Source organism: Oncorhynchus clarkii, chromosome 31 (assembly GCF_045791955.1).
Source record: "Oncorhynchus clarkii lewisi isolate Uvic-CL-2024 chromosome 31, UVic_Ocla_1.0, whole genome shotgun sequence".
In the NCBI taxonomy this organism is placed as follows: Eukaryota; Metazoa; Chordata; class Actinopteri; order Salmoniformes; family Salmonidae; genus Oncorhynchus; species Oncorhynchus clarkii.
Window position 1 is genome coordinate 38,475,984 of NC_092177.1, and position 18,821 is coordinate 38,494,804.

General features: G+C 44.5%; 1 protein-coding gene across 6 annotated transcripts in view; it reads left to right on the forward strand.

The window, feature by feature from the left end:
• Positions 1-18,821, forward strand: part of LOC139390528 (rap guanine nucleotide exchange factor 2-like) — a 134,708-nt gene that overhangs the window by 32,260 nt on the left and 83,627 nt on the right. For all 6 annotated transcript variants that reach the window (XM_071137695.1, XM_071137696.1, XM_071137698.1 and 3 more), the window contains exons 2-3: positions 9,652-9,722; positions 13,669-13,725. In XM_071137695.1, coding sequence (XP_070993796.1) covers positions 9,652-9,722; positions 13,669-13,725 — 128 coding nt within the window. The remainder of the gene's footprint in view (positions 1-9,651; positions 9,723-13,668; positions 13,726-18,821) is intronic.

The following is an 18,821-nucleotide window of genomic DNA, read 5'->3' on the forward strand; positions in this document are numbered from 1 at the left end:
AATTGGCCATTGCCTTAGAAATGGGGCCCGTTTATTGTTCACTCATTTAGATTTGGGGATTACCATCAGTAACTAGGCACAATGTTGTTGTTTTTTTTTAACTCCGCACCCTCTCACCCTGCCCATAACCAACAGATGTAATCCCTAATAATTACTTCCTTATGTGACGGGGCCTAAAAGTCTGCTTCGACAGCCGTGTTCACCGAACCACCCTACAGCCAATATTTAGAATATTTAATGTGTCAATTTTTTTGTTGTCCTTTTCCACCTCCATTGTTTTCCATGCTCTTTGATGAATGAATGAATGCAGTGTAACGGCGAAATGTACCTGCCCTGGTCCTTTTGTGATGCTAACATAGAATATTAGCACGATAGCTCGTGCAGTGGTTCCCACTGGTCATCAAGTCCTGAACAACCCTATTGGCCTTATCTTGTGAATAAATGCGTTGAAGATTCCTACTTGTAAGTGGCAATTTATAACGCAGGGTAGCCCATTTTGATTTACAGCTCAAACCTGATTTAAGAGGCAGTCCAAAGGGTTCCCCACTAAATACTACAGACCGCTCATTTTAGCGTAGCATGCATGCATCCTATTTGCATTCTTAAAGAATCTCACTCCACTTTTGTTCTTAAAGGCTTTATCCCGGCAGCTGAATTGGAGGGTGCTAAGCTCATTCACGTGCCTCACTGATTCCTGTTACCGAAAGCCACCATGTTCCTCCTCCCACAGTTAACACTAACGGGTTGTGAAGCACGGCTGGAGACTGGGTGTTCTTGAAATTGAGCATTGCAGGTAGTATTATACGCCAATTTCCAGAGTGATTGGCGTGACGAGTTAGCATTTTTTTTTTATACCTTGGCTTGTTGGAGTTAGCTCGCACAACCATGCAAATGCAACTACTAGCTAGGTAGCTTGGTGAAGTGTGTGTTGGTGTCAACCTCCAATTATTTAGCAAATCATTTTTAAGTTTCCACCAGTGGGGAAAAGATTTGGCCCACACCAACATTCCTACCATAGTGTAGCCCACATGGAGTTTTGAAAACAAGACCGTTGGCTGTCTTTTGGCCAGGACACCCACTGATGCGGTGTGTAGCGCACAGCTCCACCGTGACCTTGCGCTACCACATAAAGGCTCCACCTGCTGCCTGGCTCACACCAGGCAATTGATAAAAATACCCCTCAAGCCCCACACTCTTTGTCAGGAGAGATTCAAGGACAGCAGCCAATGTCCCTTCACTCACAGGCATACACAGGAATACGAGCACACACACACACACACACACACACACACTGCACACATTAATGATGTTACATCCACAATGACACACACCTGCACAAGTATCATGGGCCCGCAACATTTTGAACAAGTTGCTATCCTTGCTATTTTGAATGGGCTGGGGGCCTCATGAGTCCAGCTTGGCACGCTGACGGGGCTGGGGCGTGTTTGTGCTGAACCAACAGTATGAACCTTGCATATGCCATTTGCACATAATGCACTGTAGGAAACACTGACCTGGTGACTTTCACCTCTGTCTGTCTGGTTGACTCACTGTCCAATGCCTCTCATTATACACACATACACTACCCCCAGTCTGCTGCCTTTTGCTAAATACCCATCACATTAAAGCCATACTTTTTTTAACTCTTTGTTTCAGCCCAATGGCATTCATTTAAATGACCATTGTACAGCAGGACATATAGCAGAATATTCCTTTTTAAAATATTTATGTGGAGGATATTGGCGTGTTTGGCCATTTTTAGTTATTTTCACTGATGGCTAAAACTTGACAGTGAGTAGTCTCTGGCAAGCCCCAGAATGTAGCCAGGCACCAGACCTGTTCTAGCTAATGGACAACCTAGATGCCTCTTCCTCCCGGCATGTCATACCTTCCATAGGTTAGGAAGTGGCAAGGGGGGGGGGGGGGGGGGCATAGTATAGCATACCATAGGCCTTGTGTGTTATTTGTGTGGACACAGAGACATTATTTTGTCAGTGTCATCTGAGGAATACAGGCCTCATCCCTAGCTGGCACACAAGATGACCCCTTTAGTTGTCACGGTAAGGGGATCCATTGACACTGTGACTCGGCCTGGTGGGAGGGACGACCCAGTTAAAACAAAAAAAGGCCCAAGTGGGTAAAGGTCGGAATTCAAAATGGTGGCAATCAGACTGATGGTGTTCCCCCCCCTTTCTTTTTCTGTTTCACCGGTCACTAGGTTGAGCTTTGAACTCACCGCCACGGGTCTCATTGCTCAGTGTTAACCCTCCCCTAAATAAAAAACCCCAAGGTATGGAGAAATCATCACCCTCAGTCGACGACAAGTGAGCAATTGTTGTCGAATCTAGGTCGGCTCAGCTTCGAGTCGCGGGGGATTAATTTGTGCTTTTCTCCGAAACAGAACCACAACAAATCCTCTGTGCGAAGTGCCCCCGATTTTTAAGGTGCCCTACATTGATTTGATGGAGCAGAGAACCAGCCTAGTTGCATTGCGGGCATGCCAACAGGATGTGGTTCACTGTGAACAGCTTTGAAGGAATCCTCACTGTTGGCCTATTTCTGTCTCTTATGGCCAGTGTTTGAGTGTCTCCTGAGGAACACTTTTAAAATGCATCCATACTTCTTTCCTTCAAGGGGGATCTCTGATCTGCCATAGAGGTGAATCCCTCTGACGGTCAGATCTTTAAAATCTCTACGCTACAGTGCATTGGAGCAGGGCTTACAGTACAAGAAGCCACTGTTGAATGAATGATAGAGGGTTTTTAGGGTAACACTGTGTTACATAATGCGCATATCATTGATTTACTTCCCTTTGTGAGGTCAGTGCACCCATTTGAAATTCTTCTTACACAGGGTAGCCTAGTGGTGAGAGTGTTTCGGTTGCTGGGTCGAATCCCCGAGCTGACAAGGTAAAAATCGGTCGTTCTGCCCCCTGAACAAGGCAGTGAACCCACTGTTTGGTAGGCCGTCATTGTAAATAAGAATTTGTTCTAAACTGACTTGCCTAGTTAAATAAAGGTGCATTTAAAATAAAATAAATCTATATAATTGTAATATCCTGTGGAAACCAAAGATTGCATATTAACCACTATTAACCACCCATCTAATGCACCAAATAGAAAATTGAACATGTTACACATGACAAATTCTCACAAAACACTCATGAATATTGTATCATAATGTATTGGCTAACGTCTTAGGCTCAGCCATTGAGGTTTTATTTAGGTCTTGGTCAGCAGACTTGTAGTGTCCTCTTTTGGAGGTGACGTCCACCTCTTTACCTTCCCTACAGCACCTCATTGTCTTAAGGTCGAGACCCCACCCTTTATGTTTTGTCGACAGTATCAGTGTGATAAGATGCAAGGGGTTCTGCATTCACCCCGGCCCAAATTTAAACCAGGCCAACAAAGGGAGCGGACAATGAAAGCGCCCTCCTGTTAGCAGACACAGCAGTGGGTTCGAGATAGGCGGCTGCCATTTTATAATTTAGATGACGCTCTGTTGCTCTAGTGTCCCTTCCCATTTTTATTGAAAGTGAAAGGGAGCGAGTGGCGGATTGCTCGGTGGAATGGCTAAAATGTGTTATGAAAAGGTTGTAAAATCTTCACCCTCGAACGTCATAGGCCTAGTTCTCCTCATAACTTCAATCCATTCTAACATGCATTGGGTGAGGTAGGATGTCAGTGGGCGTGCATTGGGTGAGGTAGGATGTCAGTGGGCGTGCATTGGGTGATGTAGGATGTCAGTGGGCATGCATTGGGTGAGGTAGGACGTCAGTGGGCGTGCATTGGGCGAGGTAGGATGTCAGTGGGCGTGCATTGGGCGAGGTAGGACGTCAGTGGGCGTGCATTGGGTGAGGTAGGATGTCAGTGGGCGTGCATTGGGCGAGGTAGGATGTCAGTGGGCTTGCATTGGGCGAGGTAGGATGTCAGTGGGCGTGCATTCGGCGAGGTAGGATGTCAGTGGGCGTGCATTGGGCGAGGTGGGTGTGCATTGGGTGAGGTAGGATGTCAGTGGGCGTGCATTGGGTGAGGTAGGATGTCAGTGGGCGTGCATTGGGTGAGGTAGGATGTCAGTGGGCGTGCATTGGGTGAGGTAGGATGTCAGTGGGCGTGCATTGGGTGAGGTAGGACGTCAGTGGGCGTGCATTGGGCGAGGTAGGATGTCAGTGGGTGTGCATTGGGCGAGGTAGGACGTCAGTGGGCGTGCATTGGGCGAGGTAGGACGTCAGTGGGCGTGCATTGGGCGAGGTAGGATGTCAGTGGGCGTGCATTGGGCGAGGTAGGATGTCAGTGGGCTTGCATTGGGCGAGGTAGGATGTCAGTGGGCGTGCATTGGGCGAGGTAGGATATCAATGGGCTTGCATTGGGTGAGGTAGGACGTCAGTGGGCGTGCATTCGGCGAGGTAGGATGTCAGTGGGCGTGCATTGGGCGAGGTAGGACGAGGTAGGACGTCAGTGGGCGTGCATTGGGCGAGGTAGGATGTCAGTGGGCTTGCATTGGGTGAGGTAGGACATCAGTGGGCGTGCATTGGGCGAGGTAGGACGAGGTAGGACGTCAGTGGGCGTGCATTGGGCGAGGTAGGATGTCAGTGGGCGTGCATTGGCGAGCAAGACTGCCACTTCCTCCTTTGAATTCTGTCTGCCCGACCAAATTGTCATGTCGCTCAACACGTTGGCCCAGCGCCCTGTTCTGCACCCTTCTCCCAGCGGAGTTGCATAACAACCCATAGAGAATGGAGACTGGAGAGGCAGCCTCGGTCATATTGTGTTTGGCCCCAAACACAGGGAACACAAGGCTATCATTGTTAGCTAATGTCCTCCTGGGAGGAAATACCTCCAATAGTTTGCCTACAGTATGGTACACTGCTACTGTCTGACTTGGACCCGGAGGTGTGCTGAAACATTAGATCCCCCTTAATGTATCTGGTTTCATTAAGGAAATAGTTAAGAAGTGGTAACAGAGCAAAATGTCTCAGACCCCATTAAAGACTAGAATAATACTAATTTGGCATTTCAAAAATACAAAGGGTCAGAATGAGTACCTTTTTTTATTTTTTTTTGTACAAGCAGCTTTTGAAGGAATCTTAAGTAATGTCATAACAACAATAGGAAGTCCTGGTGGCCTGGTTTACTTTGCTCCTGGAGGGGGTCCACCAGAGTTCCTGGAAGGATCACTCCCAAAATGAAAACCTGGAATTTACAGTTGGTGGGATGTTATGCTGTTGGAACTCCGGTAGCCGAGTTGTTTGAGCCGGATTGGCCCACCTCCTTTTGATCTGTCCAGCGCTGCCCCACTCTGGATCATAACCTTGTCAGTGTCTGTGGAAAGGCTTTTGTACTCAGGAAATGACTATGAGATGGATGTCATTTCAACAACACCAAGCCTAGAGGACAAATGGTGTGGTTGTAAGGCCATAGCCTACTCTTAGGGTGAAATCAGAGGCTAAGACCTTTGTCGCAATTCCTGACCAACCGGATTTTGTGCTTGAATAGCACTGTTATTTATAAACCCATCACACGCTTGCCCGTGCTTTCTATCGCGCTCTGTCGTGTACACACACACACACACACACACTTCTCACTTTTAATTGCTTCACACTCACACTCGGTATATCATTGCTTTGGATATACAATACAAAACCACAAAACCGGAAAATGCAAGTGCAATGATAGCGAAAGGGAGTGGAAAAACGGGGTCCTTCGCATTCTTTCCATGGCGCCAATCTCAAAAGACAATTTTGAAATATTTAAGACAGAAGCCACAATTGATGGTTATGCATATTTGTCTCTCTCTCTCACTGGTGCTCCCGAGTGGTATAGGAGTGGTGCTGTTTCCCACGCTTGTGATGTCAAAGAGCAATGGTAGGCTTAAAGGAAAACTGACATTAGCATGCCACCTAGTGGTCGTTCTTGGTAAGGTCTAATTCTCTGTGTCAATGGGCCGATTGGACTTGCGCTCCGGTGTTTTGAATCCTTACCACCCTTCCTTGACATTATAGTCGTAGTTACTGTATGTGATTAGATAAGTCAAAGCAAGGTTTCCACCTTAGTGGGTACACCTACCCGACCTCAAATCTGTGATGAGGCCCACATAAAGAAGCACTATGCAGACATCTCTTTGCCATTTCCTGGTTGTTAAAATTCTATTAGTTGGACTAATTTCAGTTTATGTGACAAAACATGTAAGTATAGTGTAGAGAATCATTGTACCATCTAAACTGCTGTGAAATATATGTTTCAGAACCAAAAATATTGTATTTCAGCTGTTTGAAGCTGGTGTAGCAAAACCAGAAGTAAAAGATGCAAAAACTAAATGTAAGACCGGGAAGCATAGAAATAGCACACACAGAACAGATCTACTGCTTCTTAGTTTTGCTTTCAATGAGAATGACAGATCAAATTCATATAGAAATCATTGTTAGGTCGTATGACACAAAAAAGGAAGGGAAGGGAAGACTGAAGGATGTCACCTATAAGCTTTCAACAGGGCCTGTCGTCCCGTGGGAAAAGTACTCAATTGTCATACTTGAGTTATTTTCTATTAAGGTATCTTTTTTTACTTTTACTCAAGTGAAAGGCACCCAGTAAAACACTACTTGAGTAAAAGTCTTAGAGTAAAAAAGCAAAGGTTGTCAAAAATATAAATTGTACAGTACAAATACCCCCCCAAAAATGACTTTAGTACTTAGAAATATTTTTTACTTAAGTACTTTACACCGCTGTGAATCAGCATGTTCAGTGTTTCGCCTATAGTCCCCAATAATGTAGCTCAGGGTCTCCAACACACAATTTTAACCACCGTCTGTCTGTTCAGGGGCAGAGTGACAGATTTGTACCTTGTCAGCTCGGGGATTTGAACTTGCAAACTTTCAGTTACTAGTCCAACGCTCTAACCACTGGGCTACCCTGCCGCCCCGACACATGATTATTTGTATCAATTAGGTGGCGATAGTTTTTGCTAAATCTGCCATGACATGTGCTGCAGCAATATGACAGGTGCAGTCCGTGATAGTAGTATGGCTCCCCTGGAGCAAATTAGGGTTAAGTGCCTTGCTCAAGGACACAAAGAACACAAACGGTTTTTGCCATGTCGGCTCAGGTAATCGAACCAGCAACCTTTCACTTACCGGCAAAAAGCTCTAACCACTAGGCTACTTTCCGCCCTGGACACGACATCGATAAGGATATTTCAATACGTCTTTAGTGTTATCAAGCCTGCTGGATGATTTGCTTCACTGTTCTATTTTATGACGACGAATCCCAACCATCCTGTCCTTTTACAATAGATGGCGCCAGAGCCCGTAGTCTCCATGCAGAATTCTCAAGCCAACAACCGTGTACAAAACAGTAGGCAATTTCAGAACAGAACATAAGGCTTCAATTAGGCTGGGGAAATCACTGCATGATGTAACACGGGGTGAAGTAATCCATTCTATGGAGCTTTGAAGGCCAACCTAGTTTTTTATTTTATTTTTAGTTCTAATTCAACCAACAGCCAACGGTCTAAACCGTGTTTTATATTGCATGGATGCGGTGTATTTTGAGGGTGATATAGGGCCTATATTTGATACCCTATTAGCAAATCTGACATTGCATAATAGCCTATAGGCCTTTTCTGTTCAACATGCACACATTCGTATGTGCAATTGTTCTAATAATAAACTTGCAAAAGATCCGATTTCAGATCTATACAACAGCTCGTGTTTGATCCATGATCTTGTATTTGTCCTAACTCACGCTTTTGGTGGGTGTTAAGTTCGTGCGACCCATGGGGCGTTTCAACCAAGCATTCCCTCCCTTTCTCAGTCTGTGACCTCTCACCGGAGTTGATTCAAACCTGTTGTCCCTTCCATTCCTTCCCCGTTGGTGTCAGGCGGTCTCAGAGCCCAGGAACTTGCTGTCAGCTGAAAAAGTCCAGACAAATGGAGGGAAGCACCACCCGTCCTGTTTTTGTTTTGTTGTTTTTGTCTCTGAAATAAATATTTCTTAGATTTACGTGCTTCTCAGAATTAAAAACAATTCTGGGGTCCCAGAAGGGCAGAGGTGTGTCTGTGCCTAAGATGTATCTGCACATCTGTGTATCTACACATCTCCTACATGTATGTCTGTGAGCACATGTGCTTCTGCCCTTGTGCATTAGGAAGGGACAGGATGTCTGGGTGGCAGGAAGAGTGTTGCGTCGCCAGGGCTGTGTCACATCAGCTGGCTGGTGGCTGAAGAGTGGGACCTCTGTCAAAACACAGACCCTCTCTTGTCTCCCCCCGTCCCCCCCACCCCCGTCGCATCGGCCTCCAGTCTCCACTCTACGAACACTTTGCCCCCCCCCCCCCCTTCAATATCCCCTCCTTCACATTCAATGGACTCTATATATACACACACACACACTCACTGACTCAATACCCTCTGCACACTGATTCAGTGTGCACCCACACACAGTGGCTATGCTGTGTGGACTGCATGGGCACTTTGTTTCACCTCCATCTTGGAAGAGTGCCCCTGACCAAGGAGAGCTGGGACGATAAACTGAAAATTATAGACACCGACCATACCGGTTACTTATCGTAGGCATTTTGCCGATATCGTTCATTACAATAAGTAGCCTATACTAGAGAAATGTGAGGTTTGAAATGAAATAAGTTTGCAGATATGGGATTTGTTAATGGGACAATGGATGGCTGCAACCATCAAACTATACTGAACAAATGTAAAGTGTTGGTCCCATGATTCATGAGCTGAAATAAAAGATCCCAGAAATGTCCATTATGCACAACAAGCTTATTTATCTCCAATTGTGTGCACAAATGTTCTTACATCCCTGTTAGCAAGCATTTCTCCTTTGCCAAGATAATCCATCCACCTGACAGGTGGGGCATATCAAGAGGCTGATTAAACAGCATGGTCATTACACAGGTGCACCCTGTGCTGGGGACAAAAAAACAGGCCACTCTAAAAATGTGCAGTTTTATCACACAACAAAATGCCACAGATGTCTCAAGTTTTGAGGGAGCATGCAATTGGCACGCTGACTGCAGGAATGTCCACCAGAGCTGTTGCCAGAGAATTGAATGTTCATTTCTCTAACATAAGCCGCCTCGTTTTAGAGAATGTGGCAGTACATCCAACCGGTCTTATAACCGCATACCATGTTTTCACACGCCAGCCCAGGACATCTGGCTTCTTCACCTGCGGGATCGTCTGAGACCAGCCACCCAAACAGCTAATGAACCTCCCCCCAACTAATTCTGATTGGCTGGGCCTGGCTATGCCCTCCCAGGCCCACCCATGGCTGCGCCCCTGAACAGTCATGTGATATCCATAGATTAGGGCCTAATGCATTTATTTCAGGCACAACCTGAGACTTGATAAAGGGAGGCACTGAATAGGGAATTTGTAGGGGTTCCAATTGTCTTTTCCCTCAGCAGTAGGCTACTATTCCCCTGCCTTTCCATACCCACTCCCTCATATTCAGTGTAAAGACTGAGGGAGAGTACTCTCCATGAGTAAAATGAACTGCCGATTCTTCACGTCTGACCTTTTTTTTTCTCTCAATGATATTCATACAACCGGTCGAATCTGCTAAACTACCTCAAATTATTCTCCATGTTGAAATGCAACGGCTAATGACTGACCGTCTCCTCTCTTTCCACAGGACCTGGAGATAGTCTACTCCTATCTTCATGGGATGGAGGCCCTTTCTAACCTCAGAGAACACCAGCTGAGGTGAGCGCTCCCCATTTGATTCACATTTATCACATGAGTTGAAGTTAACGAACATGTATTCCAAGTTATTTCCACGTGAATAGCACATGAATTACTATTTACAGTGCATTCGGAAAGTATTCAGACCCCTTCCCTTTTTCCACATGTTACGTTACAGCCTTATTCTAAAAATGGATTACACCCCCCCCCCCCTCATCAATGTACAGAGTCGTGGCCAAAAGTTTTGAGAATAACACAAATATTAATTTCCACAATGTTTGCTGCTTCAGTGTCTTTAGATATTTTTGTCAGATGTTACTATGGAATACTGAAGTATAATTACAAGCATTTCATAAGTGTCAAAGGCTTTTATTGACAATTACATGAAGTTGATTCAAAGAGTCAACATTTTGCAGTGTTGACCCTTCTTTTTCAAGACCTCTGCAATCTGCCCTGGCATGCTTTCAATTAACTTCTGAACCACATCCTGACTGATGGCAGCCCATCAGTTTGTCAGAAGTTTGTCAGAATTTGTGGGGTTTTGTTTGTCCACCCGCCTCTTGAGGATTGACCACAAGTTCTCAATGGGATTAAGGTCTGGGGAGTTTCCTGGCCATGGACCCAAAATATTGATGTTTTGCTCATGCTTATGGCAAGATGCTTCATCATGCTGGAAAAGGCATTGTTCGTCACCAAACTGTTCCTGGATGGTTGGGAGAAGTTGCTATCGGAGGATGTGTTGGTACCATTCTTTATTCATCGCTGTGTTCTTAGGCAAAATTGTGAGTGAGCCCACTCCCTTGGCTGAGAAGCAACCCCACACATGAATGGTCTCAGGATGCTTTACTGTTGGCATGACACAGGACTGATGGTAGCGCTCACCTTGTCTTCTCTGGACAAGCTTTTTTCCGGATGCCCCAAACAATCGGAAAGGGGATTCAACAGAGAAAATGACTTTACCACAGTCCTTAGCAGTCCAATCCCTGTACCTTTTGCAGAATATCAGTCTGTCCCTGATGTTTTTCCTGGAGAGAAGTGGCTTCTTTGCTGCCCTTCTTGACACCAGGCTATCCTCCAAAAGTCTTCGCCTCACTGTGCGTGCAGATGCACTCACACCTGCCTGCTGCCATTCCTGAGCAACTGTACTGGTGGTGCCCCGATCCCGCAGCTTTAGGAGATGGTCCTGGTGCTTGCTGGACTTTCTTGGGCGCCCTGAAGCCTTCTTCACCACAATTGAACCGCTCTCCTTGAACTTCTTGATGATCCGATAAATGGTTGATTTAGGTGCAATCTTACTGGCAGCAAAATTAATAGGAAATATAGTCAAAGAAACCTCAATTTGCAGCAATTACAGCCTGCAGACCTTTGGCATTCTAGTTGTCAATTTGTTGAGGTAATCTGAAGAGATTTCACTCCATGCTTCCTGAAGCACCTCCCACAAGTTGGATTGGCTTGATGGGCACTTCTTACGTTACCATGTGGTCTAGCTGCTCCCACAACAGATCAATAGGGTTGATCTGGTGACTGTGCTGGCCACTCCATTATAGACAGAATACCAGCTGACTGATTCTTCACTAAATATTTCTTGCACAGTTTGGAGCTGTGCTTTGGGTCATTGTAGGAGGACATTGTCTCCAGATAAGCGCCGTCCACAGGGTATGGCATGGCGTTGTAAAATGGAGTGATGGCCTTCTTCAAGATCCCTTTTACCCTGTACAAATCTCCCACTTTACCACCACCATATCACCCCCAGACCATCACATTGCCTCCACCATGCTTGACAGATGGCGTCAAGTACTCCTCCAGCATATTTTCATTTTTTCATCGTCTCAATGTTGTTCTTTGTGATCCGAACACCTCAAACTTAGATTTGTCTGTCCTTAACAGTTTTTTTCCAATCTTCCTCTGTCCAGTGTTCTTTTGCCCATCTCAATCTTTGACTTTTATTGGCCAGTCTGAGATATGGCTTTTTCTTTGCAACTCTGCCTTGATGGTCAGCATCCCGGAGTCGCCTCTTCACTGTTGACGTTGAGACTGGTGTTTTGCAGGTTTTGCTGCCAGTTGTGGACTTGTGAGATGTCTGTTCCTTAAACTAGACACTAATGTACTTGTCCTCATGCTCAGTTGTGTACCGGGGCCAGTTTGCGCTGTTCTGTGAAGGGAGTAGTACACAGCGTTGTACAAGATCTTCAGATTCTTGGCAATTTCTCGTATGGAATAGCCTTCATTTCTCAGAACAAGAATAGACTGACGAGTTTCAGAAGAAAGTGCCTTGTTTCTGGCCATTTTGAGCCTGTAATCGAACCCACAAATGCTGTTGCTCCAGATACTCAACTAGTCTAAAGAAGGCCAGTTTTATTGCTTCTTTAATCAGGACAGCAGTTTTCAGAAGTGCTAACATAATTGCAAAAGGGTTTTCTAATGATCAATTAGCCTTTTAGAATGATAAACTTGGATTAGCTAACACATCGTGCCGTTGGAACACAGGAGTGATGTTTTTTTATAATGGGCCTCTGTACGCCAAAGTAGATATTCCATAAAAAAATCAGCCGTTTACTGTTACAATGATCATTTACAACATTAACAATGTCTACACTGTATTTCTGATCAATTTGATGTTATTTTAATGGACAAAAAAATGTGCTTTTCTTTCAAAAACAAGGACATTTGTAAGTGAGCCCAAACTTTCGAACGGTGGTGTATGTATGTGTCAGCCGACTTAATTATAAACATGTTAAATAGGTTCTATTATATTTCAAAATTCTAATCAGGTAATTGTAACCTTGTAAGGCTGCATGTCCTGCACCAGCATTGCATGTTCTCTCCCAGCTTCATGGTTTGAACGAGGTGCGTAATTCCATTCCATATAATACAATGTAATACAGTCCGCACTCAAAGATTAGCCTACTGGAGCTTGTTTCATTTTTTTTTTTTACCCAAGATCGATGGGCTTTTATGTTTTTGTTGTTGTACGTAATGTGCTATCCATGTGCTGGAGAACGGCAAAATCTTTTGGGCTTTTTTGGCTTGGGCTCAAAATGTGTCTAGTTTATAAAATGTACATTAATATATGGCTCATCAGGCTTGAATTTTCATGCTGATTTTAAAGCTCTAATCAAAATTAAGACATTTCTATGCTTGAGAATGACACTTGTGGTTTTTGGCGGGAAATAGTGGGTTACCTGGGAGAAATGAAATACCGGGAAAAATATTCAACCCGAGTCCACTCCACTCTACAAACAGTCCTTAGTCTGGGGTCGGTTCCCATCAGGCCATGTGTGGATACATGTGGATTATACTGCTGGGGAACAATACCAGAGCACATGACCCGGGCCTGCTCGAACATTCCACAACTTGACCGATTCGCTCCTCCCTTGTCCACACACACACACACACACATCACAAGCCCCCCCCCCTGCTTGCCCTTCGGATTCCCAAAGAATGTCCCCTCGCCTTTGGTCGAAAAGACCAATCCAGCCAGTCTTAAACATGTTAACCCTTCAGCAGAAATCCCACTACCCTACAATCACACTAACTATGGGATTAAGCGATGGCTTTTCATATTTTCCATCTGTATTAAAGGAATGTGTTGTTCTCCTCTGCGGTAGCTAGTTCTCTGGGACTCTTGTTTTTTCTCCCGCTTGTTTTGCATCCTTGAGCAACAAGAACAACATGCATGACAAATGCTCAAATCTATTTTTGGGAGTTGGTGTTTTTTGTTGTTGTTTATCGCTGTTTATTACAGTAAAGTTGCACAAACTTGGTAGGCCCTTGAGTTACTTTTTAAAACACCTATATGTGTGACATTTCTGTCCTCTCAAAAAGGTTAACTCCGTCGTGCGCTGCACATAACTCAAGAAACCGAACTTCGTGGACCCACCCATCCATCTGTTCTATTGTATTAGGTAACTCGTATATCTGACTGTTGTCTTTTCCCTTCTCTCCTCTCTCCCCTTCTTCCCTGCAGGATAATATGTGAGACAGTGCGCTATGAAAGACACGAAGCCAATGAAGTGCTCTACTAGTAAGTACCCGTGTGTGTGTGTGTGTGTGTGTGTGTGTGTGTGTGCCCAAGTGCACGTTTTCTTAATACATCCATTCTTAATAAATCATATCTACATATTCTCTGCCAGATGCCTTTACACTAGACATGATCAAAGTCCAACTTATTGACATGCAGCGATTAGGCCCCCAATGCCGCAGAGCACAGAGCTGAATGATTTAATTGACTCTAATGAAAACAAATGGGCGTGAGCATCGACGCGGTCACCAGATACCCTCTCAGTGCTACCTAGGAGTGATTCTAAACCACTCTGCTGCACTGCTGGAGCGGAGACCTGCAAGGTATTCCGGAACAATTGAATTTGGCCTACTCTACAAGTCATTGAGCTGTGGATTGATGTCAAAGTGTAGATTTAATGGCTTCTAAATCGCTCGTCTTGGATCGTTTGCTCCTGGCTAGCAAGGCTATTTGAGGTAATGCTTTGCATTCTGACTTCCAATTCAGACTGAGATTAGATAGTGATGTGCCTTGAGAGGGTATGGAAATGCTTCGCACCTCTGTGTGTATGTGTATGAGCTTTTGAGCATGTGTGTGCGTGCATGTGGTGTTTTTATGGTGTGTGTGTGTGCACAATGTTGGTGCATGAGAAGGAAGGACCCCTTTGGCGCAGTTCAGTCTCCCGTTGGCATGGGACACTCATTGCTTTGCCCCAAGACATCCTGTTATGAGGCCAAGAGCCAGAGAACTGACAGACACACACACACACACACACTCAAGTAGGCTTCCCCCAACCCTGACGATGGACAGACCCAGTGATTTCACACTCGATTTTTGTTTCCAAAGGGAGCGTGCACAAAAGAGATCCTCCACACTACCTTTACCACTCCATTAAGAGTTAAGTCTTCTCCCATATCCCTTCTAGATGGGAATTGTCCTCTGAAAATAAGTGACAATTGACAGACTAGGAGTAATGATCCATTTTAAAATGATGTTTGTATAATTTGCTGTTTGAGTAGTTAATTATTGATATAATTGTTAGAGAATGGTAATGTATCATTGGTATAATTTGGTTGAACAGTCGAGAGATTCTATTTTTCATTTGATGGACATAATGGTGTAGCTGTTGTGCAATTTATGTTGGTAAAAGTTCTATAATGTGGTTGTGCCTATCTAATTGGTCTTAGGCCTTACGTCATATCGAGAGGTTTAACTGTTGTCAAATATCTCTGAAGAGAAATAATACCTTTTATAGAAAATCACTTGTTGTAGCTTTATCAACAGTGGCTTTAAGGTGAGGAAAAGGTCAATGAATTAACCCTATCATTTCCTCAAAAGCCAAGAGTGGTCTAGATCCCTATCGGCGCCCCTCTTCTTTCCTCTGTGTCTGTGTGCACGAATAGGTGCAGGAGACAGCCTCGGTATCTCATTAAGAGTGATGCAGGAACTGCTTAAACAAACGCAATGCAGATTAGCCAGTATTGTCTTTGTTATTGGAGCCCCTCTCACAGAGACCCCCTTAGCCTCCCCCATTGGGTTTAGCCCTAGCCAAGGAGCTGCCTCATTAGATGAGAGCAGGGCTGTCCCAGAATGCCCTAGTCAGAGGGGGCACACACACGCGCACACACACACACACACACACACACACACACAGTTACGCGTACATACACAGTTGTACACACACTCGCACATACAGTTGAAGTCAGAAGGTCACACATACTTATGTTGCAGTCATTAAAGCTCGTTTTTCAACCACTCCACAAATTTCTTGTTAACAAACTATAGTTTTGACAAGTCGGTTAGGACATCTACTTTGTGCATGACACAAGTCATTTTTCCAATAATTGTTTACAGACTATTTCACTTACAGATTATTTCACTTATAATTCACTCTATCACAATGCTGGAGGAAACCGGTACAAAGGTATCTATATCCACTGTAAAACTAGTCCTAAATCGACATAACCTGAAAGGCCACTCAGCAAGAAAGAAGCCACTGCTCCAAAACCGCCATAAAAAAGCCAGACTACGGTTTGCAACAGCACATGGGGACAAAGATTGTACTTTTTGGAGAAATGTCCTCTGATCTGATGAAGCAAAAATAGAACTGTTTGGCCATAATGACCATCATTATGCTTGGAGGAAAAAGGGGGAGGCTTGCAAGCCGAAGAACACCCTCCCAACCGTGAAGCACGGAGGTGGCAGCATCATGTTGTGGGGTTGCTGTGCTGCAGGAGGGACTGCTGCACTTCACAAAATAGATGTCATCATGAGGAAGGGAAAATTACATGGATATATTGAAGCAACATCTCAAGACATCATTCATGAAGTTAAAATGTAGTCACAAATGGGTCTTCCAAATGGACAATGACTTCAAGCATACTTCCAAAGTTGTGGCAAAATCCCTTAATTAAGGACAACAATGTCTAGGTATTGGAGTGGCCATCACAAAGATCTGACCTCAGTCCTATAGAGAATTTGTGGGCAGAACTGAAAAAGCGTGTGCGAGCAAACCTGACTCAGTTACACCAGCTCTGTCAGGAGGAATGGGCCAAAATTCATCCAACTTATTGTGGGAAGCTTGTGGAAGGCTACCCGAAACGTTTGACCAAAGTTAAACAATTTAAAGGCCATGCTACCAAATATTAATTGAGTTTATGTAAACTTCTGACCCACTGGGAATGTGATGAAAGAAAACAAATCTGAAATAAATCATTCTCTCTATCTTTCTGACATTTCACATTCTTAAAATAAAGTGCTGATCCTAACTGACCTAAGATGGAATTTTTACTAGGATTAAACGTCAGGAATTGTAAAAAAAACTTTGTTTAAATGTATTTGGCTAAGGTGTATGTAAAACTTTCGACTTCAACTGTATGTTAGTGGGTGTGACATTGAGCCGGCACAATGTGGATGAATAGCCAGGCAAGTCTTATATCGGAGTAGGGCTGTATGTGCAAGACTACAGGCACTATAGGTGCAGACAAGTGAATAAATGTATTTGGTTAAGGTGTATGTAAACTTCCGACTTCAACTGTATGCTCTCCCATTGGCCAAAAGTAGTAGTGGAGAGAGGGGGCATCTGGTTCCCCCCACTGCTAGCTTGAGGCTAGTGTGGAGACACTTTCAGCACTCTCTTTCTACCCACGCTTACATGTGTTTTTTTTAAAAATTGTGTGTGTGAACGAGCGCACGCGTGCCTGTGGTAATGTGTACGGTGTATGTATGCTTGCATGAGTATTATTGGGCAGGGTAGGGGATTCCTCTTGTAGACATTGACTGGGGTTCTTCCTGGATAAGTACTGGGAACAGTGGGAAAATCAGATACAGTCTCCCCCTGTGGAGAATCTCATTAAGGATCTTTAGCTGTAGTGGTTCCTTTTAACTTTTCTATTTTTAGCAATGAGTTCTGTCTACCTGGGGACTCAGAGGCATTAAAGCCAAACACTGTAAGAGAAGTACTGATGGCCCCTTTTTTAAGGTAAACCCCCGTAGGGCCGGGACGATACCTGTATGGCGACGCTCGTTAGTATCGTGGCAAGGAAACAAAACACGAAGCGGGTTTAACTTCTTTAGGAAAACATGTTGGAAACAAACATTTATGTTGTCATCCACAGTTACTTATTTTCCAAGCTAAAGCACACAACATACAGCAGGTTTTTAAAGGACCAAAGAGTTCGGTCTGCCTTGTGTTTTCATTCTTTGCCATTGAAAAATATATTGTGATACTGGTATTGTCCCAGCTCTAATTGCACAGTTCCTGAGATCAAGGCATAGACGGCACATTTTGGATTGGGAGGTTAAGAACTGTAATTGTTACAAGGCTAAGCAACTCCCATCTCACTTCCAAACCAATTCTGTCCAAACCTGAAACGCCAAAGTGAGGTTGATAGTGTGCGTGCCACAGGCAATACACCGCCATCTTAGTACATCACAGTTCCTAAACCCAGAGTATTTCACTTGACGGGAATTGATTATACCTTCCAGCAGTCCTCATCTCTGGGCATTCCTCTTCCCTGATGTGTTGTCTGTCTGTCGGTCTGTCTTATGTGTCCATGCGTGTCTAACTTCCCCTGTGTGTGTGTGTGTGTGTGTGTGTGTGTGTGTGTGTGTGTGTGTGTGTGTGTGTGTGTGTGTGTGTGTGTGTGTGTGTGTGTGTGTGTGCGCGGCGCTCACACGCAGCTGTCGGAAAGTTCCCCCCACCCCAGCTCCTATTCCCACCAGGGTCCTACTGTAATCAGCTGGGAACGTGGCCGCTTGCCTCTGGAAACAAGGTCATCTGATTAGGGATAACCACTGGGAAGAGAACTGGGGAAAAATGTTATGTTACATCCAGGCAACGCGTAGGGAGCATGGTGTTTACGTCCTCTGTTCTAGGACCATTGCATTTACATATTTCTGTATGTGCAAATCTAGATAGTAAACGAAATACCTATATATATTTTTTTCTTTCCGAGAAATACCACTGTAAAGGACAAAACGCACTAAAAATGGGCGTGGAAAGGCAGATTCAATGTGTCAACTGATGATTTACTGATTAATCGCAATGAGAGTGATGGTCTCTGTAGGAATTGGGAAGAGTCGTGTCGGTGTTAGGGTTAACAATATTCTGTAGTAAGGTCCATCCTCTCTGTGTGTCTGTCTGTGTGAGAGTTCAGACGTACATAGGCTTACGGTTGCAAAACAACAGGCTAGGTATTGCTCTGTTTCGGCCGTTATGGGTAGCCTAGCTGTGAGCCTGGTTACTCTCTAGGTTTCTTCCTAGGTTCCAGCCTTTCCAGGGAGTTTTTCCTAGACACCGTGCTTCTACATCTGCATTGCTTGCTGTTGGGGCTTTAGGCTGGTTTCTGTACTTTGTGACGTCGGCAAATGTAAAAAAAAGGCTTTATAAATACATTGATTGTGGATGAGAAGAATTAGCTTTTTGTTTCCTTGAGTGCTCTTGCATCAACAACCTTTGACATGTTTGAGTCCTTTATGATGTAATATGTGACTTGTGGATTCAAATAAAGTATTTTTAAAGTGTGTGCGTATATAGATGTACTTGTATGTTCACATGCGTACATTTGTGCTCGTCTGTTTGTTTGGGCCTTCATTTATCCCCATCTATCCCTCCTCTC